The 27,582-nt window shown below is 56.3% G+C and overlaps 1 protein-coding gene and 1 non-coding gene across 4 annotated transcripts; one reads left to right on the top strand and one right to left on the bottom strand.

The window, feature by feature from the left end:
• The first annotated feature begins 377 nt into the window (after positions 1-377).
• ABCD1 (ATP binding cassette subfamily D member 1) lies at positions 378-20,588 on the top strand. Of its 3 annotated transcripts, XM_047098394.1 has the most exons (11): positions 380-1,688; positions 4,352-4,532; positions 12,225-12,367; positions 12,463-12,631; positions 13,238-13,332; positions 16,082-16,227; positions 16,807-16,952; positions 18,647-18,658; positions 18,834-18,918; positions 19,172-19,297; positions 19,426-20,588. In XM_047098394.1, exons 1-11 carry the CDS (start codon positions 789-791, stop codon positions 19,634-19,636), a joined length of 2,214 nt encoding a protein of 737 aa, XP_046954350.1. In that variant the 5' UTR covers positions 380-788; the 3' UTR covers positions 19,637-20,588. The 3 variants fall into 3 exon arrangements, 2 of the variants coding, with proteins under 2 accessions (XP_046954350.1, XP_046954351.1); XR_006965559.1 differs by lacking the exon at positions 19,426-20,588 and having other exon boundaries at positions 378-1,688; positions 18,647-18,662; positions 19,172-19,259; XM_047098395.1 differs by lacking the exon at positions 18,647-18,658 and having other exon boundaries at positions 381-1,688.
• A 3,644-nt stretch (positions 20,589-24,232) lies between these two features.
• LOC124525891 (U6 spliceosomal RNA) lies at positions 24,233-24,336 on the bottom strand. Its single transcript, XR_006965578.1, has one exon. It is a non-coding gene; the product is annotated as a U6 spliceosomal RNA (small nuclear RNA).
• Positions 24,337-27,582: the final 3,246 nt, after the last annotated feature.

Below are 27,582 nucleotides of genomic sequence, written 5' to 3'. Positions count from 1 at the left end.
CGCGTCCCGCCCCGCTCCCGACCGCACCCAGGCCCCAGCGACTCCGCCCACGGCCGGTTTTCGCCCCGCCCCCGAGCCGTGGCTCCGACGCCCAGGACTGGAGGAGAAGGGGCGCCTCGAGGCTGGGCGGTGGCGCCTCGAGAGCGCGCCGGGAGGAGGGGCGGGGCCCTGGCGGGAAAGCCAGGGGCCGCTTCTCTGGCCCGCGCGGTCCTCCCACGTCTCACTGGTCCGGGGAAGGGGCGGGGCCCAGCCGTGGGGCGAGAACGGGGTGGGGCTCGCTGCGCCCGGGCTCCGCCTTCCGCCCCTCCTCCGCCTCCTCCCCTTCCCTCGACTCGCCCCTGGGGAGGGGTAGGGTGGGTGGGGATTCTGGGCGGGTGGCGGAGTCACTGTCGGCTTCAGCCGGGCTGCGGAGCGGACGGACGCGCCTAGTGCCCCGGGGAGGGGAGCCACCAGGAGTGGAGGTAGAGGAGGAGGTGTAGAGGAAGAGACGCCCTCTCTGCCGGGACGTCCCCCCGCCCCCCGAGGCTCTGACCCCAGGGGCTAGGGGCCTGACAAGTTTCTCCACCTTGGCTGCCTGAGGAGGCCGCTACCCTGGAGGGCCCTGAGCCCACCGCACCAGGGGCCCCAGCACCGCCCCGGTGGTCTAACGCGACAGTTTCAGGGACCACTGCAAGGTTTCCAGTGGCCTAGACCAGGAGCCCGGGGTCAGACCAACAACCCTTCCGGCCACCTGCCTCGACTTCTGCCTCAGGCACCAGTTCCGGCCCCGTGCATCCAGCCCAGGTGACATGCCGGTACTCTCCACGCCCAGGCCCTCTCGGGTGACCACGCTGAAGCGCACAGCTCTGGTCCTGGCCCTCACCGCCTATGGAGCCCACAAAATCTACCCCCTGGTGCGGCAGTACCTAGCTGCAAGCAGGGGCCCTCAGGTACCGGCAGGGGAGTCCACGCAGGACGTCTCTGGGGCCACGGCGGCCAAGGCCAGCGTGAACAGGGTGTTCTTGCGGCGGCTCTTGGGGCTCCTGCGGCTGCTCTTCCCCAGGACCCTGTGCCGGGAAACGGGGCTGCTGGCGCTGCATTCGGCCTCCCTGGTGAGCCGGACTTTCCTGTCCGTGTACGTGGCCCGCCTGGACGGCCGGCTGGCCCGCTGCATCGTGCGCAAGGACCCGCGGGCCTTCAGCTGGCAGCTCCTACAGTGGCTCCTCATCGCTCTCCCTGCCACCTTCATCAACAGTGCCATCCGGTACCTCGAGGGCCAGCTGGCCCTGTCTTTCCGCAGCCGTCTAGTGGCCCATGCCTACAGCCTCTACTTCTCCCAGCAGACTTACTACAGAGTCAGCAATATGGACGGGCGCCTTCGCAACCCTGACCAGTCCTTGACGGAGGACGTGGTGGCCTTTGCCGCTTCAGTGGCCCACCTCTACTCCAACCTCACCAAGCCGCTCCTGGACATCGCCGTGACGGCCTACACTCTGGTTCGAGCGGCCCGCTCCCGTGGGGCCGGCACGGCCTGGCCCTTGGCCATCGCCGGCCTTGTCCTGTTCCTCACAGCCAACATGCTGCGAGCTTTCTCACCTAAGTTTGGCGAGCTGGTGGCAGAGGAGGCGCGGCGGAAGGGAGAGCTGCGCTACATGCACTCTCGAGTGGTGGCCAACTCAGAGGAGATCGCCTTCTATGGGGGCCACGAGGTGGGGCAGGTTGGGGTGCTGGGCACAGAGGAAAGCTCACAGCTGGGAGGCTAGGGGGGCAGGCAGCCATGGACAGCGTGGAAAGCTCGGGTCTGGCTGGGGCTCATGCCAGAGGTGTGGGTAGGTCATAGAAGACGAAGACTGGGGATGACAGGGCCTTGGGCGGCCCAGGCTTAGGCACGGAAATGGAGAAGCAGGAAGGCTGGGCGGGGGCTGCCCACATGCTCCAGGCCACTTCTGCTTCCTCTCCTCGGTGTGGTTGGCCTGGCCTAGGAGCTGTGGATCCTAGCGGTTTCAGATGGTAGAGCTCTCTGCTTGCTCCACTCCTACAGCCAGCCAGGAGGAGGCTCCCGACCCTCCGCCAGCAGGGACTGTGGGACGCGGCCTGCTGCCTGGCCCCTCCTGGGCCGCCCCCCCCCCTGCCCCGGGCCCTTTGAAGGCCGGCATCTGGCCAAGCTGGTGGGCCAGGCAGGCTGGCATTATGGGCATGACTCAGCCCAAGCGGGGGTTAACGAGCAGCACCCAGCGCGGTGGCAGCGCTGGGCACTCGGGGTCAAAGCTTCCCCCCGCCTTAGCCCCCAGGCCGGCCCCGGCTACCTGCTCGGCTGCCTCCCCAGGCCCCAGGCCAGGGATGCCCGGCCCAGGCCGCCACCGCGGCGGGACGCACTTCCTGCCGGCCCGGCGGCCACCCCTGCCCCCCCCCCCCCATGGCCGCCCTTCCGCCTGGGTCCCAGGCCTGCCGGGAGCCCGGCGCTGGGAAAGGTTACTCGGGGCCAATGTTCCCTTTATCTCGCCTTGGCCCCTCCCCTTCCTCGTGCCTGGGGCTGCAGCTGCCTCCGGCCCTGCTCTCTGCTACTCTGGTTTCAGTTCCCGAGGGCTTCTCCAGGGAGGGGCACAATGGTATCCACCTCCTGAAGGCCTGTGTGTCCTTCCTAAATGAGGTGGGCTCTTGTCCCTGGGGCTTGTCTCATTGGCTGCATGGGGGGCGGAGGCTGTGATTTAAAAAAAAAAAAAAAAAAGGGTTTGTCCCTGAACTCTGCAGTGGGGGCAGCCCGGGTGTAGGCCGGGCTCCAGATTAAGAGAAAATGCCTGGTCTGCAGCCACAACCCATCTCTCCCGCACGCTGGGCCGCAGGGCCTTGGCAGGCAGCCACGGCCTTGGGTAAGGCGCTTGGCACATTACCCGCAGCTACATTGTCGGCCCCGGCTGGCACTCCTGCCAGCTCCCAGCACGAGCCTGGATCGCCAGGGTGCTCCCTTCAGGAACCGGGATCGGGCTGGATGCAAAGCCAAGCGATGTGGCAGACGTGGATGGTGGGGGCAGGAGAGCCCCGGCGTGTGTCCACAGCCTACGTCTTTAGGCCGGACAGCAGTGTGGGGTGACGAGCCCTCACGGGTGGTGGGTTGGTTGCTTTTGCTGTGCGGGTATGTGGCTCACCCCAGTCTCAGCTGCTGATGGCCCTAGGGATGCTGGCCCAGGCTGGGGCACAGGTGACTGGCCGGCTGGAGGGCAGACATCACAGTATTCTGCTCTCTTTGGGATTTCATTGAGGAGGCCGATCTAGATTTCATTCAGGAGGTGGGAGCCTGTGCACGCACACACGCACGCACACGCGTGCACAGACTCTTGCTGGCTTGACAACAAGGTAAACCCCTTAGTAAGTCAAAGCATCATTTATGAGAATCTGGTTCTCTTTTAACGGCTCTGCCAGCGTGGTCCAAATTCCCCACCTTTTGCTCCCTCCAAGCTGCGCGAGCTCACGCACATCACTTTGCCACTTTGGGCTGGGGCGTCCTACGGTACAACGGACGTGAGAATACACGTTCGACAGCACGCGATGATTATCAAGTGGAGAGTCGGGTGTGAAGCACTTGGCAAAGGAAATGGTGCCAGGCTGGGCAGCTGTGGTCAGCCGGGGTGGGAGGGCACGGCTGCGGCACACACCCCTGTACTGAGCCAAGGAATCTGCAACCTAATGGCCACCTGGCTGTGACCGGTTCCTGACACCCCTGGTTCCCCCTCCCTTCCCTCTCCTGCTCTCTTCTACAGACCCTGCACGGTCCCCTTTCCCCAGCGGTCCCCGTCTTGAGGTAGCCGGTGGTGGCCAGTGCAGGAACGGGGAGGGCAGGGCAGGTCTGGCTTGGGAGCCCACCGCCCGGGTTTCTGTAGGAGGACACAGCGGAGGGCCCTTGTCCAGAAGAACCTCGGGCAGGTGGGGGAGGCGGGGCCTCAGTAGGTAGACGCTCTCTAAGCAAGTTCCTCAACACCAAGTACTGCCTTTTACTTTCCTGTGCTGACCTTTGCTTAGTTCAGGGTGGCACTCGCCAGCAGTTGCCCAAAGATGTCCCAAAGCTGCGCAGGGCAAAGAGAGGGGCACGGTAAGTGTCCCAACTAGACAGGTGGAAAGAATGGGCCTCCGAAGGTGGGGGCGGCAAGTCCCTTCTCTTCCTTGCCACTGTACCCCCGTACTATGACATCAAGTGGTCCCAAAGTTTGAAAACTGTCCCCTATAAACGTGGCCCCGTTGTAACCCCCAGCCCCTGACCTTGTCATGGCCATCAAATGGCAGGGCATGTATGAGCAGTGCTGGGAGACTTGTTGCCCCCCCACGGTGGTCACCGGAAGGCCTCTCTCTCTGTCTCTCTGTCGCCCCTCCCCCACAGGTGGAGCTAGCCCTGTTGCGGCACTCCTACCAGGACCTAGCTTCGCAGGTTAACCTCATCCTGCTGGAACGCCTTTGGTACATCATGCTGGAACAGTTCCTCATGAAGTACATGTGGAGCGCCTCCGGCTTACTCATGGTGGCCGTCCCCATCATCACTGCCACCGGCTACTCCGAGTCAGGTAGGAGCCAGCCCTGGGAGGCGGGGGGGAGGCAGGGACCCTGTCCTGTCCTCCTGGATCACTGAGTGCTAGGCTTGGAAGGACCAAGAGCTCAGCCGACCCACCCACCCCTTCTGCTAGGGCCGTGAGGCCCACCCGGCATCCTCGATGGCAACCGAGGTCCCACGGCTCCTGGCTGCCTTCTGCTCTGCGTGTGTCTCCGCTTCCCGGCATTTCACGCTCCCGGGTAGCACTCAGCTGAGCCCCGGGGACTGTGAGTCAGGGACAGCGCATGTCCCTTTCTCAGGCCCGTGCACCCTTGCCCACCTGGCCCTGTCCTCGGCTCACTGCAGCCTGCAAGTGGAGCGGCTTTCTGTGGGCCACCTCAGCTCGGGCCTTGGGTTTCCCGTGCCTACAACAACTCTTGTAGGTTGCAGCAGTGGGTGTAGACCTCTGCTCTGTGGTCTGGGGTGGGGGTGGGGGACAGGAAGGCCTCCTTGCTTTTCACCTTAACTACGGGATCATCAGGATTCCCGCTTTGTTCCTCTAACTGCCAGTCTTTTCGTGGTTACCGCGCGCGGGAGAAGAGTAGCCCCTCCCCGCCCCCAGCCTTTAGGACATTCTAACTCAGGAAGGGACCAGCCGTGCTGATGTTTGAGGTAGCCCTGTGTCGAGTTTGCTTTCCTGTTGTTTTTATGCTCGGCTGTTGCTTTATCGGGTCGATGTGGATTTAAATTCATCCCTGTTTACCGATTTCTACATCTTCTAAAAGTTCTTTCTGCAAGGCTTTCATCATGGGAGCTTTGAGATTATTTTGTTGTTTCTTTCCCCCAAAGTTTGGCTGGGTGTGGGAGTCGAGGCGGACTGTTATTTTCTCTCAGCCCCTTGAGAGTCTTCCATTTTCTCCATTGGAAAATGTATCAGCTTAACCGCCCCTAGAAGCCTGCATTGTCTCTCCGGTTACTTGGAAACTTCCTTCTTTGCCATCTTCCAGGTTCCCTACGAAGTGTTTACCTGTAGGTTTCTGTTTCCCCATACTTGTGTGGCCTTTGTATGTTCACATTTTTTTTTTTTAACGTTTATTTATTTTTGGGACAGAGAGAGACAGAGCATGAACGGGGGAGGGTCAGAGAGAGAGGGAGACACAGAATCGGAAGCAGGCTCCAGGCTCTGAGCCATGATCAGCCCAGAGCCCGACGCGGGGCTCGAACTCACGGACCGTGAGATCGTGACCTGAGCTGAAGTCGGACGCTTAACCGACTGAGCCACCCAGGCGCCCCAACACATTTTTTGATCATTCCGGAAAATTCTCAGTTGTTATCTTTCCATATGTTGCCTGGTCTCGTTCTTTTACTCTTTCCTTCTGGAACTTCTGCTAGACCTGCAGACCTTTGCTGTCCCCCACCTAGCACTGTGCTGAATCTGGAAGATTTCCTCTGACCTCTGTGCTCACTCACCCATCACTTCCCTTTTCAGCTGCGTCTGATTTGAAGTTTTTTTAGTATATGTGTTGCCGAAGTGAGCGCTGATTTGAAGTTTTTTAAAATTCCAATGACTTTCTTTTTTTCTAATAATTTTTTAAGTTTATTTATTGATTTTGAGAGAGAAAGAGAGAGAGCGAGCACATGCAGGAGGAGCAGAGAAAGAGACAGAGAGAGAGAGAGGGAGAGAAGAGAATCCCAAGCAGGCTTTGCACTGCTTCTCATGAAACACGAGATCATGACCTGAGCTGAATGTTTAACCGACTGAACCACCCAGGCGCCCGTGAGTGACTATTTGTATAAGTTCTATTTGATTCTCTTTCACACAGAAATTTGAAAACAGAAATTTTCCTTTTTTTTCTTCCTTCCTTCTTCCTTTCTTTCTTTTAGAGAGAGAGAGAGTACACATAGGCAGGCAGAGATGGGCAGAAAGAGACAGAATCTTTTTTTAAATTTTTTTAAATGTTTATATCCATTTGGGAGACAGAGACAGAGCATGAGTGGGGGAGGGGCAGAGAGAGAGGGAGACACAGAATCCGAAGCAGGTTCCAGGCTCTGAGCCATCAGCCCAGAGCCCGACGCAGGGCTCGAACCCACGAACTGTGAGATCGTGACCTGAGCCGAAGTCGGACGCTCAACCAACTGAGTCACCCAGGCACCCCGAGTGAGAGAGAGAGAGGGAGAGAGAGAATCTTAAAAGAGGCTCCATGTTCAGCATGGAGCCCAACACGGGGCTCGATCCCACGACCCTGGGATCATTACCCAAGGTGAAATCAAGAAACCGACTGAGCCACCCAGGCACGCTGAAATTTTTCTTTTCAAATATGAATTCGAAACCGTTTCTAGAAGTGTCCGATTTTCTCGTCTTTTGGACTGCTCCTTTTACGCTCCACAGTCTCTATCCAACTATTTGATTATCTGAATTCTTGGGGCTCTAACTCATGGTGTATTGTTTCCCCGTGGGCTTTGCAACCAGACTTCCGTGGGAACCCCGAGTGGTCTCACTGGAGGGGTAGTTGTCCAGTGCAGTGTGTGTGTGCTGTTGTTTGGGCCTGCACACCCGGCTAATTGACCATTTGGAGGCCATTTCACATTAGCTTCTCAGCTCGGGGAGGAGGGGTTTCTGAACTTGGAGGCAGTATTAATTTGAACTGCACACACACAATTACAGATTCTTAGAAGAGACCTTTTGTTCGGTGCACCTAGAGCCCCAGCTGCACAGAAGAAGCTTCCCTGTCTTCTCCCATCTCTGGAGATTTCACAGGAGTACCTGGCTGCTGGCCCCTCTTTGTGCTCCTGGGAATTTCTCTTGTTTTCCTTGGAGCACAGCTCTGCTTTAAAAGGTGTAATGCTGGGGCTCCTAAGTGGTTCAGTCGGTTGAGCATCCGACTCTTTTTTTTTTTTTTTAACATTTATTTATTATTGAGAGACAGAGCGTGAACAGGAGAGGGGCAGAGAGAGACACACACACACAGAATCGGAAGCAGGCTCCAGGCTCCGAGCTGTCAGCACAAAGCCCGACGAGGGGCTCGAACTCACAAACCGCGAGATCGTGACCTGAGCCAAAGTCGGACACCCAACCGACCGAGCCACCCAGGCGCCCCAAGTGTCCAACTCTTGATTTCAGCTCAGATCATGATCCCGGGGTCATGGGATCGAGCCCCACGTTGGGCTCCATGCTGAGCATGGGGCCTGCTTAGGATTCTCTCTCTCTCTCTGCCCTTCTCCCCTGCTCACACTCGCTCTCACTCTCTCTCTCTAAAAAATGAATGAATGAATGAAATAGTTCTACTTTGGGGTGCCTGACTGGCTCAGTCTGTAGAGCATGCAACTCTCGATCTCAGGGTCATGAGTTCAAGCCCCACAATGGGCACGGAGCCTACTTAAAATAAAGCTTTTTTTTTTTAATGTAAATAAATAAAATAAAAGGTGTCGTATTTTGGAGCACCTGGCTGGCTCACTCGGTGGCGTATGCGACTCTTGATTTTGGGGTTGTGTATTGGAGCCCCACGTTGGGTGTGAGTAGAGCTTACTTAAAAAAATAAATAAAATGTGGGTGCTGGGGTGGCTTAGTCGGTCAAGTGTCCAACTCTTGATTTTGGCTGAGGTCATGATCTGACAGTGGGCTCTGCACTGGGTGCGGAGCCTGCTTGAGATTCTCTCTCCCTCTCCCTCTGCCCCTCCCCCCACTTGCGTTTTCTCTCTCGCTCAAAAAAAGACATAAAATACATTATAAAATTTCTGAACGTAAAAGGTGTCATGTGTTATGCAGTTCCATAGTAAGAGAATTTTCAGTTATATGTAAAGAGAGGGAGGGGAGCCTGGGTGGCTCAGTCGGTTAAGTGACTGGCTCTTCATTTGAGCTCAGGTCACCATCTTGAGGTTCATGAGTTCAAGGCCCACATCAGGCTCCGAGCTGACAGTGCGGAGCCTGCTTGAAATTCTCTCTCTCTCCCTCTCTCTCTGCCCTTCCTGTGCGCGCTTGCGTTCTCTCTCAAAATAAGTAAAATAAACTTTAAAAATTTTTTAAAGAGAGAGAGAGAGGCTGACTTGTTTCAGAACCAGAAGCCTCTCTGATTCTCTCCCTATTTGTGTCTCTGCCTTGGGGCTTCTGAACCCTCCACTGTCTGTCCCCCTCTGGGTAACCCCCAAGAGGAAGGATCTATTGGAGGGGGGTTACTGCTTTCTGCCGCAAAGGCCATACGGAAAGGGCGGCCTTGATTCAGACACAGGTGCCAGACCCGGTCAGCACCCCTGGCCTGGAGCACGGGGACCCACCCACGAGGTGACCTGTGGTTTCCGTGAAGAAGCGCCTGCAGCTACTTTCCTCTATAGCTGGCCGTGGGGCCTGTCTGGTCCCGAGGCTTCTCCCTCCTGTGAAAGCCTAGGACTTTTTGGAGCCCCTGCTACACCAGGCTTTGTGAGCAATTCAAAGAAGCGTGAGCTCTTGTCCCTGGCCTCACGGCACCTGTGAAAACAAAATACTCCTGCCCCCCTGTTCCCTCTACTTCTGACTCACAGCCCCCTTGTTATTCCTCTGAAGCAATGCTTGTGCCTCAGGGCCTTTGCAGGTGACTGCTCTAATGTGCTTCCCTCTGATGACAGCACCCACCCCCCCACCGTCCTCTTCCCCTTCCCCGTCTCACTGCTGTCCTGACACTGAACACCCTGTCTACTCTACTTCTCTATTTGCTTTATTGTCACTCTGCCACTTTAGGCTGTGTGCTCAATGGGGGCAGGGGTTTTTGTCCGTTTCGTCCTTGCTGCGTCCCCAGTCCCCGGTGGCTAAGTGAGGGCTCTAGGTGCTTCGAGGAGGCTGAGAGCACTGGGGACCAATGGGAGGAGACAGATACTTCCCAATTGTCAAGTAGGGAAAATTTGGATACCTTTGCCCTTCTGGCCTGGAGCTGCAAGCCTGGAGGGCCCAGAGGAGGAGTGGCCTTGCTGTGAACAGCAGCCTGTGTTCCGTTCCAGGGCCCTGGCCTTAGCTGCCTGAGTCTCTGCAGTAACCTATGGAGAGGTCGGTTAGTTCTGTCTCCAAGGAGGTGCCAGCTGTTGCCAGGATGCCCCCGGCAGCTGCACACCATTTCCCTGTGTGTGCAGTCACTGCCCAGCTCTCAGGACCTGTGAGGAGGAAGGCTTATGGCCCCCCTGCCTGTTGGGGGCTGTGTCCCCCCGGGCACGATGGGAAGGTAGGCCCGGGACCATACGCTATCAGGATTAACAGTCCCGTCCCCTGGATTCCTGGGCCAGGCCCAAGAAAAGGCAACGCGAGGCTCTCGGGCCATCCATCCCATCCATTTTCCACCGTGTGCTGTTCTGGAGGCCGTCTGTCCTGAACCCGCCTCCCGCCCCTTCCCACCCCACCCCCGCCCATCATAACCCTAGAGTCCCCGGGCTCTTTACAGAATCTTCCTTCCCACCGCTTCAGCCCGGGAGCCTCTGCTTCCCCTGGATACCCCCAGCGGGCACTGTTCACTCTCCCACACCCCAGGACCCTCAGACTCGGCCTCCCCCCTTGCTCCCCGTCACCATTTCCAGAGCATTCCTTGTGTAAAAGCCCTGCCCCCTGAGAGCTCTAAGGATCAAGGGAGTCAAGTCCTCTGACAGGAGAGGACCAAAGTGCACAACCGTGGGCTCTAGACTGAAACGGACAAGCAAGTCAAGACAGAAACGGGCTCCTGGGGAGAAACAGAGGCATCAAGGATGGACATGCTCACGGAGGCCAAGAATGCAGCCTCGAGGGGAGAGATGAGGGAGAGATGGGGGGTGGTGATGGAGGTCCAAAAGGGACGCTCGTGTTGGAGAGGCCCCAGGGTACACAGCTCTGGGCGTGAGATGGCGAGGTGCAGGTGTGGCCCTGAGAGGGGCTGCTGCCATCAGCGCGGGACACGGAAGGAGGGCAGTTTTGGGGGGAAGGAGCGGACTGTGCCAGAGAAGAAGGCCAAATGCCTCGTGGCTCATTTTCTCGCCCCCGTTATTGAGATGTAATTAACATACCATACAATTCAGCCTTTTAAAGGGTACAATTCAGCGGTTTTTAATATATTTGCAAAATGGTGCAACCGTCGCCACTGTCTAAGTCCAAAACGTTGTCATCGCCCCAGAAAGAAACCCTGGACTCCCCATCCCTCCCCCCGCCCAGCCCCTGGCACCTACACCTCTTTCTGTTCCCGTAGTTGTGCCTCTGGGGGACATTTCTCATAAACGGAATCATTCAGCATGTAGCCTTTTGTGTCTGGCCTCTTTCGCTCAGCATAGCACTTTCGAGGTTCAGCCACATTGTGGGATGAGTCAGTGCCTCACTGCCTTTCGTGACTGAATAATATTCATATGCATACGTACGTACGTACATACACCGCAGTTTCTTTCCTACCCCTCCGCTGATGGACTTTTGGGTTGTTTGCACCCTTTGGTGATTGTGAATAACGTTGCCGCGATCATTTGTATACAGGTTTCCGTGTGAACGGATACTTTTGTTTCTCCTGGATACATGCCCAGGCATGGGATTGCTGAGTTTTCCGGTAACTCTATGTTGAACTTTTTGAGGAAGCGCCGAACTGTCTTCCAGGCCGGGCCATTTTACAGCCCTCACAGCGGTGTGTGAGCCCATCTTTTCTCTTCCTCACCAACACCTGTTATCATTTCTTTCTAATTCTAGCCGTCCTAGGGCATGTGAAGTGGTATCTCACTGTGGTTTGTTTTTTTTTTTTTAGTTTATTTATTTTTGAGAGAGACAGAGACAGCGTGAGCGGGGGAGGAGCAGAGAGAGGGGAAAGGAGGGAGAATCCCAAGCAGGCCCCACGCTGTCAGCACGGAGCGCAATGCAGGGCCCGAACCCACAAACCCATGAGATCATGACTTCAGCCGAAACCAAGACAAAGCCAGCCAGGCGCCCTTAGCTGTGCTTTTGATTTCTATTTCTCTGGTGACTAATCGCGTTGAGCATCTTTTCACATGCTTATTGGCCGTTTGTAGATCTAAGAAATACAGTAGAAATGCCAATTCAGATCTTTTGCCCATTGTCTAACTGGGTTCTCTTTGTTTTTGAATTTAAAAAGTCCTTTGGAGGGGCGCCTGGGTGGCTCAGTGGGTCAAGCATCCGACTTCGGCTCAGGTCACGATCTCACAGTCCTTGGGTTCGAGCCCCGCGTCAGGCTCTGTGCTGACGGCTCAGAGCCCAGAGTCTGCTTCGGATTCTGTGTCTCCCTCTCTCTCTGCCCCTCCCCTGCTCGCACTCTGTCTCTCTCAAAAATAAATAAAACATTAAAAAATACATTAAAAAAAAAGAAAAAGTTCTTTACATATTCTGGATATGAGACCCTTATCAGATACGTGATTTGTGAATATGTTCTCTCAGTCTATAGGTTGTCTCTGCACATTTTTTGTTTTCTTTCAGTGCCCAAAAGGTTTTAATTTTGATGAAGCTCATTTATCTGTTTTCCTTTTGTTGTCTGTATTTTTGGTGTCATATTTAAGGAGCCAGACCTAATCCCAGGTCACAAAGACTTAACGCCTGCTTTCTCCTGAGAGTTTTACAGTCTCAGCACGTATGTGCAGGCCAGTGCTCCACTTTGAGTTAGTTTTTGTGCGTGGTGCAAAGCAGGGGTCATTCTCTGGCGAGTGGGTACCCACCTGTCCCGCACCGTCTGCCGGGGAGACTTGTCTTTCCCCTAGTGGGTCAGTTTTGATTCTCCACTGTCCCCTCCCTTCTTCCCACTGTGCTCCATAGACTCAGAGGCAGTGAAGAAGGCCGCCTTTGAGATGCAGGAAGGGGAGCTTGTGAGCGAACGCACAGAAGCCTTCACCATTGCCCGCAACCTCCTCACCGCTGCCGCGGATGCCATCGAGCGGATCATGTCGTCCTACAAGGAGGTACCCCCCCATCCCAGCCGCGCGCCCCTCTCCGCTGTGCCGCCCACCCCACCCCCCAGCCGGCAGGGTCTGAGCCAGCGTCACCCTCCCCACAGGTGACAGAGCTGGCCGGCTACACGGCCCGAGTACACGAGATGTTCCAGGTATTCGAAGATGTCCAACACTGCCGTTTCAAGAGGCCTGGCGAGCTGGAGAGCACTCAGGCAGGAGCCGGGGCTGTGGCGCGCTCTGGTGTCCGTGTAGAGGGGCCCCTGCAGATCCGAGGTAAGGGCACCCTCCCCGCAGACACCCCCCCCCACCCAGAGGGCAGCATCTTCGAGCTGCGCCCCAGGGAGGGACTTCCCCCGGACTGCTGTGCCACCCCCCCCCCGCAGCCTTCTTTCCCAGAGCAGTAACCGCTGGCCAACCCCTCGCTTGCCGGCTCCTTCCCAGTGCCCTGGCTGAGATTTCTGTTATTTCTCTTTGCAAAAGAGGGGGACGCGGTCCCCGGGTAGAGGGGACCACTCCCCCGTGTGGGCAGCAAGAGAAAGTTCAAGACTACAGCAGAGGCCACGATGCTGTGGAAGAGGGGCCCAAGCGTTGAAGCCGCCATTAAAATGGTAGCAAGAGCAGAGGGTTTTACGGAACAAGGCTGGACTCCGTGCCTCAGGTTCCAGAAGCCACAGAACTGACGTCGCCCCCCTCCCCTGCCCAGAGCTCGGCACCAGACACTGGTTGGGGGTGGACTTCCGGAAGACCCAGCATATTCCCAAGGGGGCCCTGGACCACACACTGGCATGCTGTGAGCGGGTTGGGGGGCACATGGAATCCACCAGAAGTCAGAGGGAGTGCTACTGCTCTCTCCATTCCTTCGTTGCATTCTCTCTCCAGGCCAAGTGGTAGATGTGGAACAGGGAATTATTTGTGAGAACATCCCCATCATCACGCCCACGGGAGAGGTGATGGTGTCCAGCCTCAACATCAGGGTAAGTCACGTGGGGGACAGGTGGGGGGATGCCTGGCCCAGAAGTGTGGGCTGGGCTGGGCTGAGCTACCCTGGGCCTGGCCTTCTGCATCTATGAGCCCCCAGTCCTTGGTGTCTGGCCTGCCGGGCCTGCATATGTTGTCAGTCCCCGGATGTACTTAGCAGGCGGGCTAAGGTCAAGTTGAGAGGCCAGCGTGTCCCTGACTATTGGCTCTGGCGCAGTGGAGTCAGAGCTCATCAAAGCGACTAGCGACTATCAGGAGTGGCCGAGGGTCACCCGAGGGCTCCTGGCCCCATCCTTGCCACCCTCCCCGGCTCCATCCCTGAGAAGCCTGGGACTTGGGGACTCTGGCTCAAGTCCAACTATGGTAGAATAGATTGCTCCAGTGACCTGGGCTTGGGGTCCCCCCATCTGCTTCGAGAAGCCCCCAGTGCAGGTGTGTGCGGACTTCAGCCTGGCCCGCTGGGAGGGCTCTCAGCCACTACAGAGGCTATCTGGTGGCCAACATCCACCAGTCACCTTGTCCCTAGCCAGAGCTTTGGACAGGGTCAGGGAATGATAGGATGAAGGAGAGACCTGTTGGCAGGGGTGGGGGCAGGGGGTCAGGGTGAGAAGTGAGAGGGAGTCATTCATTCATTCATTCATTCATTTTTTCATTCGTTCAAACAATATTCCCTAAGCCCTGGGCTGGGCACTGGGAACTAGAGGTAAATTGGAGGGGCCCTGCCCTCTGGGAGGCCCCACTCTGGGGCCCCAAAAGTATTACAAAGGTCCCCAGTTAGCTGCCCAGGATCCCGTGCAGGCCACAGTAAGAGTAGTCCCATCCCTGTGGTGCACGGAGGTCACCTGAAGCTTCACCCAGGAGCCTCGGGACAGGTGGGCTGCATGATGAAGGCCTCCCCCTAAGGCAGGCAGAAAGAAGGCCATGAAGTGGCAGGAGCACAGAACTAAGGGATCTCGGGGCCGGGTCCCGTAGAGGCCTCGTGCACCTGGCCGCAGAGCCGGATCGGCAGGAGCCATGGCCGGGCCGGGGGTAAGTGAGAAGAGGCAAGTGCCTGGGGCTCCTTTCCTTGGCCTGCCGGGAGGGCCCTGAGAGCCAGTTGGAGGCGGGCACATTTCGTCACCCCAGGCAGCACAGGATCGTGGTGTGATCCCCATCGCCCCTGCCTGTGGTCACTCTTGCGGCATGGCAGGAAGCCACCGATGATTGGTTTGCCCAAGGCAAACGATTTCCAGGCAGGCCCAGTGACAGCCAAGTAGGCCAAGACTGGGGGCCCTGGCGAGCCAGGGCGCAGCTGGTTAGAGAGCATGGCCAGGCGAGAGGGGGTGACCGTGGCGGGGGAGGGAAGAGCAGGGGTGGGTGGCTAAGCAGAAGCTGGGCTCCGCTCCGGGACTAGAAGACGTTGGGGAAGAGAAGGAAGCGGTTCCCAGTCGTGATCGCCCAGGCGCAGAAGTGGGACAGGGGCAGGGAAGGGGACCAGAGAGGCAGCCTGCCGGACTGCTGGGTGCACATTGATGGGCCCAGGCCCCGCTAGAGAGACTTTATAGTGTAACAGAGGACCACAGAGTGAGGGGCTCAAACTACAGGAGTGGATTCTGGAGGCCAGAAGTCCAGATCAGGGTGTCTGGTAGGTGAGGGAGAGTCTGTCTATCCCAGGCCATCGGCGGTGTTCCCGGCCTTGGCTTCACGTCAAACTGTGCCTTCATCTTGACGTGGTGTTCTTCCTGTGTGCACGTCTCTGCGTCCGAATGTCCCCGTGTGATAAGGATACCAGTCACGTGGGATGAGGGGCCCACCCCCCTCCGGGATGACCTCATCTAAATTTAATTAATTATATTTGCAAAGACTCTGTTTCCAAATAAGGTCACATTCTGAGTGAGGTCTGGGGGGGTAGGACTCCAACATGTGCATTTGGAGGGACCCCGCTCAACGCACAACGCCGGCGCACCCAGGCCACCTAGGGACTTACGTGGGTCAGCAGGAGAGCGGTGCCACCATCAGTCATGCTCTGAGAGAGTGGAAGTTAACGTGGCCTTGGGCGGGGGGTGGGGGGGTTGTAGGTTGGGAGCTGTGCCCGGGTGCCCTGGCTTCATGCCCCGTACTCTCCCCTGCCTCCCAAGGACGGTGGTCTCTCTGCCATTTGACCCCCTCTTTCCTGCACACGCACCCCCAGGCTACCCCCCCCCAGCCCGCAGCAGGCATTTCTATAAGACCAGCAGGCATCATGGAATCGGGTGACCGGGGAGCCTGAGGCCTTGACCCTGAGGCCGGGGGTCACAGAAGCATCTTCCCAGCACCCTAGGACCTGCAGGGACAGTGAGAGGGCCACGGAGGCAGGAGGACTGGCCAGGCATGAGGAACAGAGTTGGGAGTTTGTACCGTCCACCTAGAACTCGAAGGAAACTGCTTTTCCCAGGACAGTCCCTCACGGGAAAGCGAGGGACAGCGAAGCTACTAGGACAGCGAGCACCCGGGGACTCCTAGCGAGGTGGGACGGCATGGCAGAGAGGGCGACGTGGACTTTCTGAGGCCTTCCTCATGCTGGCCCCATGCTCTCTGGCACATGAAAGGAGCTTAGGGGACAGGCCGGGACCCAAAACAGGCATCGGGTTAGGGCTCTGGGCGCTGGACCTCATGCCTCGGGCCCTTAGCTGGGGGAGCCCCTGAGTGTGGGCCACGGTCAGAGGAGGGAGGGCCCCCGCGGCCCTGCCTCTGCCGCGGCCCCACGCCACGCCGCTGCCCCCACAGGTGGAAGAAGGCATGCACCTGCTCATCACGGGCCCCAACGGCTGCGGCAAGAGTTCTCTGTTCCGGATCCTCGGCGGGCTGTGGCCCGCATACGGCGGCGTGCTGTACAAGCCCCCGCCCCAGCGCATGTTCTACATCCCTCAGAGGTGAGGGGGAAGGGGGCCCGGCGCCCAGCTCTGCCCCTGCGCCCCCCTCCTGTGGGACCCACCGCCCAGGAGCCAGCAGAGCTTGGGGCATCGGGAGAGGATGGCAACATTCTGCCCCGGAGTCCAAGGGCCACAGCGCCTCCACCCACTGCCCCGCCCTCGCCTGCCCGCCGGGCGACTCCACCGCACGTGACTGTGTGCGCACAGAAGGGGGGGGGACCGTGTGTCTGTGCGCGAGTGGGTGTGTGTGCACGTGCGTGAGCGTGCCAGATGTGTGAGCACACACTTATGCACGCGGGGGGACTGTGCACAGCGCGTGGTGCGCGTGCATGGGGGGGGCACGGTGTGAGCACTGCCCGGATCACTTTGTGGAAGGGCCTGTGGGCTTCGAGTCAGCCCCGAGTCCAGCAGCCAGCGCCCTTGACGGGCCGTCGGTGGGGGTGGGGGCAGAGCCCACTCTGGCACAGGCTGTTGGTGGGGGGAGGGGGTGACAGGACCCACTAGGGCACAGGCCGTCGGTGGGAGGGGGCGGGGAACACGGTCAACCCTGCCCTTAGCGGACGTGAAGCTTCCCCGCAGGCCCTACATGTCCGTGGGCTCCTTGCGAGACCAGGTGATCTACCCAGACTCTGTGGAAGACATGCGAAGGAAAGGCTATTCGGAGCAGCACCTGGAGGCCATTCTGGACATCGTGCACCTGAACCACATACTGCAGCGGGAAGGGGGTAAGGGAGGGGGTGGCCCGTCCCACCTATCTGCGCCAGGGAGTGAGCCACCTATCAATTGCCCTTTGGCCCAAGACTGCCAACCGGCAGCCACCCCCACCCCTGCCTCCCTCTCGCCCCTGAGGGATACAGATAGTCCCTGCATCCGGGAGTCCAAAGTGCTAGCGCCCTGGAACGCCCCAGCTGGTGGGCGGAAGTCATGAGGCAAGGGCAGCCAGGCACAGCGGGAAGCGTGCGATGGGGGTGCTCACTTTTGACCCGGATCACCTTGTTCGGGCCGTCGGGCTCAGGGGCAGGGAGGCTCCTGTGGGCCAGGCAGGGAGCCCAGGCTTTCCCTGACAGTGAAGGAAGCCTTTGGAAGGCTCGAGGCAGGGAAGTGACAGGTCTAGCGAGAGGACAGAGCACGGGCGGAACGTGTGCCCAGGGTGTCCGTGCAGAGCGCCTCTAGCACAGGGAGCAGGACACAGCCAGAGGGGACGCTTGCATTTCCGTCTTGAGCCTGGGAGGCGCCATCCCCTGGGAAGGAGACGGCAGGAGTGGAGGGACAAGCTGGTAGCCCAGGGCTGCGGAGCTGCTGGAGGAAAGGGAGGTGGGGCTGGGCTCAGTTTTCTTCCTGAAATCTGAGAGCCTGGGCCGCGCTTCCTGCCTCGTCACTTGGGGACAGCTTGGCTGTAAGCAGTGACCTCACCTCTCGAGACTCTTCCCCTGCAAAAGGGGACAGCTCCCTTAGCACCAGCCTGACACAAAATCCGTCTTGTAAGGACTCATAGCAGGTGTTCAGGGCACAGCAGATGATTCATGAGGCTTCTTCCCAGATGCCGTCGCCTGTGTCACAAAGAGGGCTGGAGGTGGTGGATTTGGGGGGGGCGGCTCCTCCTGGGCCTACCCTGGTGGCTGTGGTCCCCCCAGGCTTCATCCCCGGCTTCCCTGTGTCCTGGTCAGCCCTCTTCTGTTCCAGCGGCCCCGCGCCGGGGGTGCACCCCTCCTCCTGTCTTCTCTGGCACCCCTGAGTGCGCTGGGCCCCTGAGGCCTGCCGTCACAACCTATTAGCACTGAGTTCAGCTGTGAGCAGCAGAACCCCCTTCCCCGAACGAACGAACGAACGTCAGCAAGATCGTTCACAAGTTTACCTTACCGTGACATAACAGTCCTGAGGAAAGCAGGCCACCACTGATGGAGGCAGCCCTGCGCTGCGACAGGTCCCTCGGGTCGCTCAACTATGTTAGCCTCCGCCACTGAAGCCACCTCGTGGTCCAAAGATGGCTGCTCCGGCTACCACATAACATCCCAGGCCGTGGCTTGGAGAAGGGGGGGAAGGGCCAAGGGCACATGCCATGTGTCTTTTAAAGAAAGTTCCAGAAGCTGCCACGTGTGTAACACACTTACACGCGTCGGCCAGAAATCAGTCACCCGGTCGCCCCTCACCTCCGGGCAAGCTACGGCCTCAAGGCAAGGTATGGAGTAGAGGCTTTCTTGTGGCTGGGCGTGCGCCCTGACAAAACTTCGAGTCCCGAGGGAGGACCGAGTGGAGGTAGTTGCTTCTGCTCAGGCTCGCTAAGGCACTGGCGACAGGCAGTGACAAAGACCCAGTCCCCGTGGGGGAGGACCCTTCAGGAGACGCTGCTGCAGTCATCCGTGGGGCTGTGCCACGACCGTCTGCACAATTCTGATCACGTCTTTTTGGGCTATTAAAGTCTTACCTCCAGGTAGGTAAGTAGGCAGGACACGCGTACCCAGTGGCCAGCCTTCTCCAAAGTCAAACGTGCCACCGTATTCCACTCTCACTAGCCTCTCCAGCCCCTCCCACGTCCCCCGGGTCTGGGCCCCTGCTGATGCCCAGCCCTTGCTGAATCCAACAGAACCCCCTTGTGCCCCGCCCAGGTTGGGAAGCCGTGTGTGACTGGAAGGATGTGCTGTCGGGGGGTGAGAAGCAGAGAATCGGGATGGCGCGCATGTTCTACCACAGGTGAGCTGGGCTGTCCGCGGCGCCCGGGCTCCCTCCCGCACCGAGCCAGCGGCAGAGCCGAAAGGGCAGCCTGGGTGATCCCAGCGCGCTGGGTGGGACAGCCAGGTGCCCCGGGACCATTCGGAGGCCTCACCCCGGGCTCGGATTGGCCCCAAAAAGCAGAATCAGGGTTTGCACTGGGGCGGGGTGGGGGGCAGGCCAAGGCTTCTGCAAAGGAGGGTCCACAGCCTAGCACGTTGGGCCCTGCCCCCAGGCCCAAGTACGCTCTCCTGGATGAATGCACCAGCGCCGTGAGCATCGATGTGGAAGGCAAGATCTTCCAGGCGGCCAAGGACGCTGGCATTGCGCTGCTCTCCATCACCCACCGGCCCTCCCTGTGGTAGGTGCCCTCCCTTCCCTCCTGCATTCGGCACCCCCGGGGACATGGCAGTGGGGCGGGAGGAGGGTGCCAAGTGTCTCCTGCCGAACAGCCTCTGCCCCTCCGCCCCCGTCCCTCTCCCGGCCTAGGAAGTACCACACGCACTTGCTGCAGTTTGATGGGGAGGGTGGCTGGAAGTTCGAGAAGCTAGACTCCGCCGCTCGCCTGAGCCTGACTGAGGAGAAGCAGCGGCTTGAGCAGCAGCTGGCCGGCATTCCCAAGATGCAGCGGCGCCTCCAGGAGCTCTGCCAGATCCTGGGCCAGGGCTCTGGGGTCCTCCAGGGTGCCGCCTCTCCCTGAGCCCCGGGACCACGTGGAGGAAACAGCAGCACCCGGCCGCTCACCCCTCCAGCCAGCCCTGCCGCAGGCCCACCCCGCATGCCTTTCCCTCCCGGGCCTCCTGGCCGCCAGCGAGAGCACGCACCTGTCCCTGCGCCCCCTTCCCCGGGCCGGGCGGGTGGTCCTTTCTTCTCTTCCAGGAGGGGGTGGGGGTGGAGGTGACACCCCCAGCTCGCACTGCCGGCCAGACTGTGCAGAGCCTGGCATTTGTGGGGCCCTGCCCTCCTGACACCGTGGTCCCCCTTATTCCCTCCTCTTCAGTCCCTCGGAGACCCCACGAGGTCCCCCCGGATGGCCCACCGAGGCTCCCATCCCACGGGATGCCCTTCCTGCCATAGGAACGGGCGAATGGGGCCCACAGCCGGAAGGGGCCCCCAGTGTGAACCCCTTCTCCCCACCAGTTGTTTCCAGGAGCCCTTGGGAGGAAGCGCACAGTATTTCTTAGCAAGCGATGACAAGAATGTGGTCCCTGTCCTCCTCGGCCCCTAGCCTTCTTTCCTTCTACAAGCTAATTTATTGGATCCCTGTTTGTAGCCATCTCGATTGCCAACATGGGCACCCTGCCAGCAGCGCAGGCGGCCCGGGCCACGGTCCTTCCGCTGGTGGCCTAGCCATTGAGCCAGCCCCCAGAGGCCCTGTGCCCCACCAGCCCACACTGCCGGCCACCTCCGGGGGGGTGGGGGTTGCAGACCAACTGAATGGGGGATGACTGCTGGGGCTGCCGGGCACGAGGGCACCTCTGTGCCCAGCTCCGTGCCAAAGAGGGGTCAGCCAGGGGAGCTGTGTCTGCAAAGCCAGCACCCACCCATGAGGGAGACCCCACCACAGCCACCACCGCATGTGCCTTTCCAGGCCCTCAGCCCTCTGGCCGGGGAGCCTCCCTCAATCCCTCAGTAAAAGCCTCCCACAGAAAGTGCAGTGGTGTCGCCTAGCCTCTTTGTGCGGCAGGGCTTGGGGGAGAGGCGGAGCGGGCATCAGGTCGCCTGGGCTCGAAGAAGAAACTTGACCCCCACCCAAACGCACAGCTCGGCGTAGTCTCCTGGGGACATGCCGAGGAGGGAGATTCAGCAACATCTCCCAGACATACTGGCTGAGCGCCAACTGGAGTGCGGTGCAATCCCGGCCTCACGGCGCTGGGGTGGAGGGGAGGGGACCGACGCCCAATCCCTGCAAAGTGGGCAGAGGGAGGGGGCCACAGAGGCGGAAGCGTCCCGACGCTGCTGGACGCTGCTGGCCTCCGGGCGGCAGGGAAAAGACGGTTCCAGACCTTCTAGGAGGAGGGAAGGCTGGTGCAAAAGCCCAGAGGTGAATCAGGAGCCAGACGCGGGACGTCAACGTGATGCAGAGGGCAGAGGGAGGGAGGGGCTGGGGCCACGCTGGGGAGCCTGGACTTACCTCGGAGGCTACGACGACGAGAAGAAGCCAGCAAAGGGTTTTCAGCAGGAGAGAGGGAGGCGACCCGAGCTCCGCTTATGACAGGTGTGTGGAGGGCTGTTTGGAAGGAGGCAAGAGCGCGCAGCTTGGGCCCCGTCCCCTGCGGGTAGCAAGGGAAATGGGGCTCCCATACCACCCAGCACGTCCACTCCTGGCTTAAAGCCAAGCCAGCTGAAAACAGATGTTCAATCAAACACTTAGATGTGAACGTTCATAGCAGTGGTGTCGATGATACTCTGCAAGCAGAAACAACCCAGAAGCCCATCAACATGAACGGACACACAGAATGCGGTCTGTCCGGGCGACGGCGGCGACTCGGCCGGAACGAGGAATGCGGTTCTGACCCCTGCCACAACAGGACCTGGAGGGCGGGGTGGAGTGAGAGCAGCCGGACACAGAAGCCCGCGCGGGGCGTGATTTCACGGACGGGAAATGTCCAGAACGGGCAAATCCGCGGAGGCCGAACGCGACGGGTGGGTGCCAGCGGCCGGGGAGGTAGGAAATGGAGGGACTGCGTAAGGAACATGGGCTTTCCTTTTGGGGTGGGGTTCTGGAACTGTAGAGGTGATGGTCACTGTACCGAGTGCCACTGTACTGTGCCCTTTAAAAGGGCGAATTGTAGGTCATGTGAATTTCACCTCAGAAAATAGATCTGTAGATAATACGTGATAGATACATTGATTGATTGATGATAGCTGGATGATGCGTGATCGATAGGTAATAGAGAGATGATATATACAGAGAGATGATGGATGATAGATAAAGGTAAAAGCCCTTAAAGCACCACTTTAAGCAGCCCAGGCAAGATGTGCTGACGCTTCAGATCCTGGATATATAAGAACGAGATTAGAAGAAAGTCAAGAAGCATGGGGGGCGGGGATCAGACTCAGGGGGAGGTAGACAGGGATAGTCAAGATGACCCTTGGGCTCTGGCTGACATGGCCAGGTGGGTGATGGCAGCCTTCGCTGAAGGAGGGCAGGTGGCGGGTGAAGATACGAGGAGCCTGGGGAGGAGGTGCTCCTCACTACGGTTGGTAGCTCAAAGAGACAAAACTTGTGGGACTAGGGGTGCCTGGGTGGCTCAGTCCACCAAGCTCTGACTTCGGCTCAGGTCATGATCTCGCGGTTCACGGGTTCTAGCCCCACATCGGGCTCTGTGCTGTCGGCATGGAGTCTGCTTCGGATTCTCCGTCCCCCTCTCTCTGTCTCTCTCCATCTCTCTCTCTCTCTCTCTCTCTCTCTCAAAAATAAACAAACATTAAAGAAAGAACTTGTAACGCTATAGGAAAAACTGAACACGCTTCATTAATGGACATCGCAAAACTAGAGACTACACATTCTTTTCAAGTTCACCTTGAACGTTTACTAAAACTCATCACGTCCCAGGCCGCAAAACGAGCTGCAACAAATACTAAAAGAATTGGTATTGTACAAATGACGTTCTCAAACTGTGAGAGAATAAAATCCTAAGTCCGTAACACAACTAAGTCCTCTCATATATTTGGAAATTTTAATGTACAAATGTAAATTTTAAAATACACTTCCACCTAACTGACTGGCGCAAGAAGAATTATAATGAAATTCTAAAAACGGAAGTGAGCAACAGCGAAAACACTACGTATGAAAACTTACGGGATGTATAGCTCGAGCAGTGCTTAGGAGGAAATGTATAGCCTCAAAGAGCTTAAGATGAGCACAACTCAGGAAGCTAGAAAAACCACGGTAGAATAAACGCTAAGAAAGCAGACCAAAGGAAATCACGGAGACAGCAGAAATTAATGAAATGGAAAAAAGAAAGATCAATAAAACGCAAAGTGTGTTCTCTGAAACTCGTAAAATAAACAAGTCTCTGGCCAGAACGGAAGGAGAGAAGTTACGAGGGAGCGTGAGCACCTGGGGAGTCCTGGCTCGACAAATCTGGTGCAAATGACACTAAGGGGATGACCAAGGTGGAAAGGAATGAACTCACCACAGAAAATGGGATGGGTGCCTACCAAGGATGTTTTAGAAGCTGGAGGACAGGTGGGGGAGTAACAGGTGATTCAGGAGACCAGAGCAAAGTTTTAAAACCGCAGGAAGAGGCAGCCAGGAGCAGGGGCTGGTTTGCACAAGACCTGGAGGCATGAGATCTCTCAGAAGAAAATATGTGTGCATGCTCGGTCGGGGGTGGGGGGGGATTGATGGAAAATCTGTATAGGAAGCTGCTTGATCTTAAACACACACACACACACACACACACACACACACACACACACATAAAGAAGCTGCAGGGGCCTGGGTGTCTCAGTCGGTTAAGCGTCAGCCTCTTGATTTCGGCCCAGTCCTTGATCTTGTGGATGGTGAGATCGAGCCCCAAGTTGGGCTCTGCACTGACAGCACAGGGCTTGCTTCGGATTCTCTCTCTCTCTCTCTCGATAAATAAATATTTTTAAAAAATAAAATAAAATAAAGGGGCACCTGGGTGGCGCAGTCAGTTAACCATCTGACTTCGGCTCAGGTCATGATCTCACTGTTCCAGGGTTCCAGCCCCACCTCGGGATCTCTGCTGTCAATGCAGACCCCGCTTCGTATCTTTTGTCTCCCACTCTCTCTGCCCCTCCCCTGCTCATGCTCTCCCTCCGTCTCTCTCAAGACAGAATACACATAAAATAAAATAAAATATTTAAAAAATAAAGAAACTGCTAAATGCTCACATCCTTGCCCCACCTCTTGCAGAAGACCAGACTTCACCCTTGATGTAGTTAGGACAGAAGGCCCGTGCAAATGCAAACTAAGGTCACGGTGAAATATCCCTGTATTCCCACCGATTGGCAGAAATTAGAAAGTGTGACCGCCCTGGGCACTGGCGATGCTACGGGGCAGCAGGAACTCTTAAACTGCGGCGCGGAGCAGGGGGTGCTATGTGAGCTGGTATAGCCACTCTGGAAAACGATCTGTCCTTATCCAGTAGACTTAAAGATGTACATATGTATGACCTAAGGATGTCACCCCTGGGCACATCCTGGAGAAGCTCTTTTACAAAGAAACCAGGTGGTTTACAAATAAACCATCTTATAACAAGCCAAAGCCAGAAACGAGCCAAGTGTCCAATAGCAGGAGAATAAACACGGTATGTTAGAGTCATAGGACAGGAAACTATTCGGCAATAAGAGTGCCATCCTTGCTCAGGGACCATGCTAATCTCTGTATCGCGCCAATTTCAGCGTATGTGCTGCCGCAGCGAGCCCTCGGCAATAAGAGTGAGGAAACCGCAGCCCCGTGCAGCAGTCTGGACTCTGTCACAAGTGTGATATGGGATTAAAGCGACAAGTTACAGAAAATTGCATCTGGTACGATTCCATTTATATAAAGTGCAGAATATACAAAACTAAATCATACTGTTTCGGGATAATTCATATTTGGGATAAGTATAAAGAAGAACAAGGAAGGGTGCCTGGGTGGCTCAGTCGGTTAGGTGTCTGACTTTGGCTCAGGTCATAATCTCACGGATCATGGGTTCGAGCCCCGCGTCGGGCTCTGTGCTGACAGCTCGGAGCCTGGAGCCTGCTTCAGATTCTGTGTCTCCCTCTCTCTCTCTCTGCCCCTCCCCCGCTCATGCTCTGTCTCTCTCTCTCTCAAAAACAAATAAACATTAAAAAAAAGAAAAACATGGAGGGATCGTGGTTACCTCCATTGAGGGAGGAGGAGGGTACTTGGGGTCTTCAGAGGCTTTGGGAGTGCAGTCCTCCAGGGGATGGCGGGGATGTAGGCATAGCGCTTTATCGTCATTCTCTACACAGTGCACAGAACTGGTGTGTTCTCTTGTGTATGTATTACGTCGGATAAGATGAAGCTGCCATTTTTACAAGCCAAAGATAGCTGGATATTAAGCAATTCCATCTGCTTTTGACCTACCAAATTTCATAATAATAAAACCAAAAGACTTTATCCTAACAAATGCAAAATTGTGACGAAAGGGGCATGCTCCTAATAAAATACTGTTTATCAAAAACTAAGTCGAAGTAGAAAAACTCATGCAAAAGTTCACATGGACTCTCAAGGGACCCCAAACAGCCAAAACAATTCTGAAAAAGAAGCACAAAGTTGGAGGAGTCACACTTCCTGATTTCAAAACATGCTACAGGAACCGAAATCGTGTGGTGTGGCATGAAGACAGACAGACAAACCGACAGGACAGAACACAGACCCCAGAATAAATCCTGACAGAGAAGGTCAGACGATCTTCGAAAGGGTGCCGAGACCACTCAGTGGGGGAAAGGATGATCTCTTCAACAGACAGAGCTGGGAAACCGGACATCCACATGCAGAAGAATGAAGTTGGACCCTTACCTTACATCGTGCACATACACCCATCCAACATGGCTTAAAGGCCTAAATGTAAGACCTAAGACTATAAAACTCCCGGGGCACCTGGGTGGCTCAATCGGTTTAGCATCCGACTCCTGATTTTGGCTCAGTTCGTGATCTCAGGGAGCCCGGGTGGCTCTGTCTGCTAAGTGACCCACTCTTGACTTGGCTCTTTGACTCACGATCTCACGGTCCATGGGTTCGAGCCCAGTGTCGGGCTTGGTGCTGACAGCGTGGAGCCTGCTTGGGATTCTCTCTCTCCCTCTCTCTCTCTGCCCCCTCCCTGCTCTCTCTCTCTCTTTCTCTTTGCCTCTCTCTCTCAAAATATAATGAATAAACTTGAAAAAGAATGGAAAATATCAGGTGCTGGCAGGGATGTGAAGAAATTGGAAACGTGTGCACTGTTGGGAGTTATAAAATGGTGCAAGTGCCATGGAAAACAGTATGGAGGTTCCTGAAAAAATTTAAACTAGAACCACTACAGGATCCCGCAATCCTACTTCTGGATATATATCCAAAGGAGTTGAAAGCAGAGATTTTTGTACATCCATGATCATGGCGGCGTTATTCACAATGGCCAACCTCAGCAGCCACCAGCTGATGAATGGATGAACAAAATGTGGTCTATCCATGCAACACTACTTTCCTAAAACAGGAAGGAAATCCTGTCATAGGCTACTGCACGCATGAACCTTGAGGACATTATGCCAAGTGAAATAAGCCAGGCACAAATGACAAATACTGTATGATTCCACTTCTACAAGGAATCTAAAGGGATCAAATTCATAAAAATGGAAAATAAAATGATAGGTGCCAAGGGCTGGAGAGGGGGGCAGAAGGAGAGTTGTTTAATGGGTATAGAGTTTCAGCTTTGCAAGATGAAAGTTCTGGAGATCTGTTTCATAACAATGTAAGTGTACTTAACATACTGAACTGTATACCTAGAATGGCTCGGATGGTAAACTTTATGAATTTTCTATCACAATAAAAAAAATTGACTCAAGAAAACCTGAACAGTCCCATAATTATTAAAGAAATTGGATAGGTAGTTTAAAATGTAGGGATAGGGGCGTCCGGGTGACTCAGTTGGTTAGGCATCTGACTCTTTTTTTTTTTTTCAACGTTTTTATTTATTTTTGGGACAGAGAGAGACAGAGCATGAACGGGGGAGGGGCAGAGAGAGAGGGAGACACAGAATCGGAAACAGGCTCCAGGCTCCGAGCCATCAGCCCAGAGCCCGACACGGGGCTCGAACTCACGGACCGTGGGATCGTGACCTGGCTGAAGTCGGACGCTTAACCGACTGCGCCACCCAGGCGCCCCAGGCATCTGACTCTTAATGGCAGCTCAGTTCATGATCTCACTGGTTTGTGAGATCGAGCCCCAGACAGGCTCTGCACTAACAGTCCAGAGCCTGCTTAGGATTCTCTGTCTCCCTCTCTCTGCCCCTCCCCTGCTCATTCTCTCTCTCTCTCTCAAAAATAAAATAAACATTTCTTAAGGTTAAAATGTATGGAAAGAGGGACAAAAGACTGCAAAAACAAGGTTTATAGATGAATTCTATCAAATCTTCAAGAAACTAATAACTCTCTCTCAGATCAATAGTCCCAAGGAACAGAAAAGGCAAAATGCTCTCCCAACACATTTTATGATGCCTCTATATCAAAACTCAACAAGGATAATACAAGACGAAAGAAAGAAAGAAAGAAAGAAAGAAAGAAAGAAAGAAAGAAAGAAGAGGAAGAAAGGAAAGAAGGAACACAGGCAGGAAGGGAGAGAGAGAGAAAGGGAGGAAGGAAGAAAGGCCAATCCCGAACTATATATGAAAAGAATACACCATGACAAGGTTGAGTTTAGCCCAGAAAATGTAAAAGTGGTTTAACATTAGAGAATCAATTACTGTAACTCACCATATTAACAGGTGAGAGGAAGAAACTCCTGTTACCATCTCAATGCACTGAGAAAAAGCATTCGATAAGAATTGAACACATAGCAAACTAGGACTGAAAGGGAGTCTCCTTACTCTCATAAAGGCATCTAGCAAACACCGCCTGCAAACATCCTACTTAACGGTTAAACTGAGAACATTCTTTCTGCTTTGATTCCATGTTGTAATATCCAGGGAA

Source organism: Lynx rufus, unplaced genomic scaffold, assembly GCF_022079265.1.
Source record: "Lynx rufus isolate CCGP_SWC_20201006 ecotype Redwood Valley unplaced genomic scaffold, mLynRuf1.p SCAF_49, whole genome shotgun sequence".
NCBI classification, from domain to species: domain Eukaryota; kingdom Metazoa; phylum Chordata; class Mammalia; order Carnivora; family Felidae; genus Lynx; species Lynx rufus.
The sequence above is the reverse complement of the archived record's forward strand: the minus strand, read 5'-3'. Positions and strand labels throughout refer to the sequence as shown.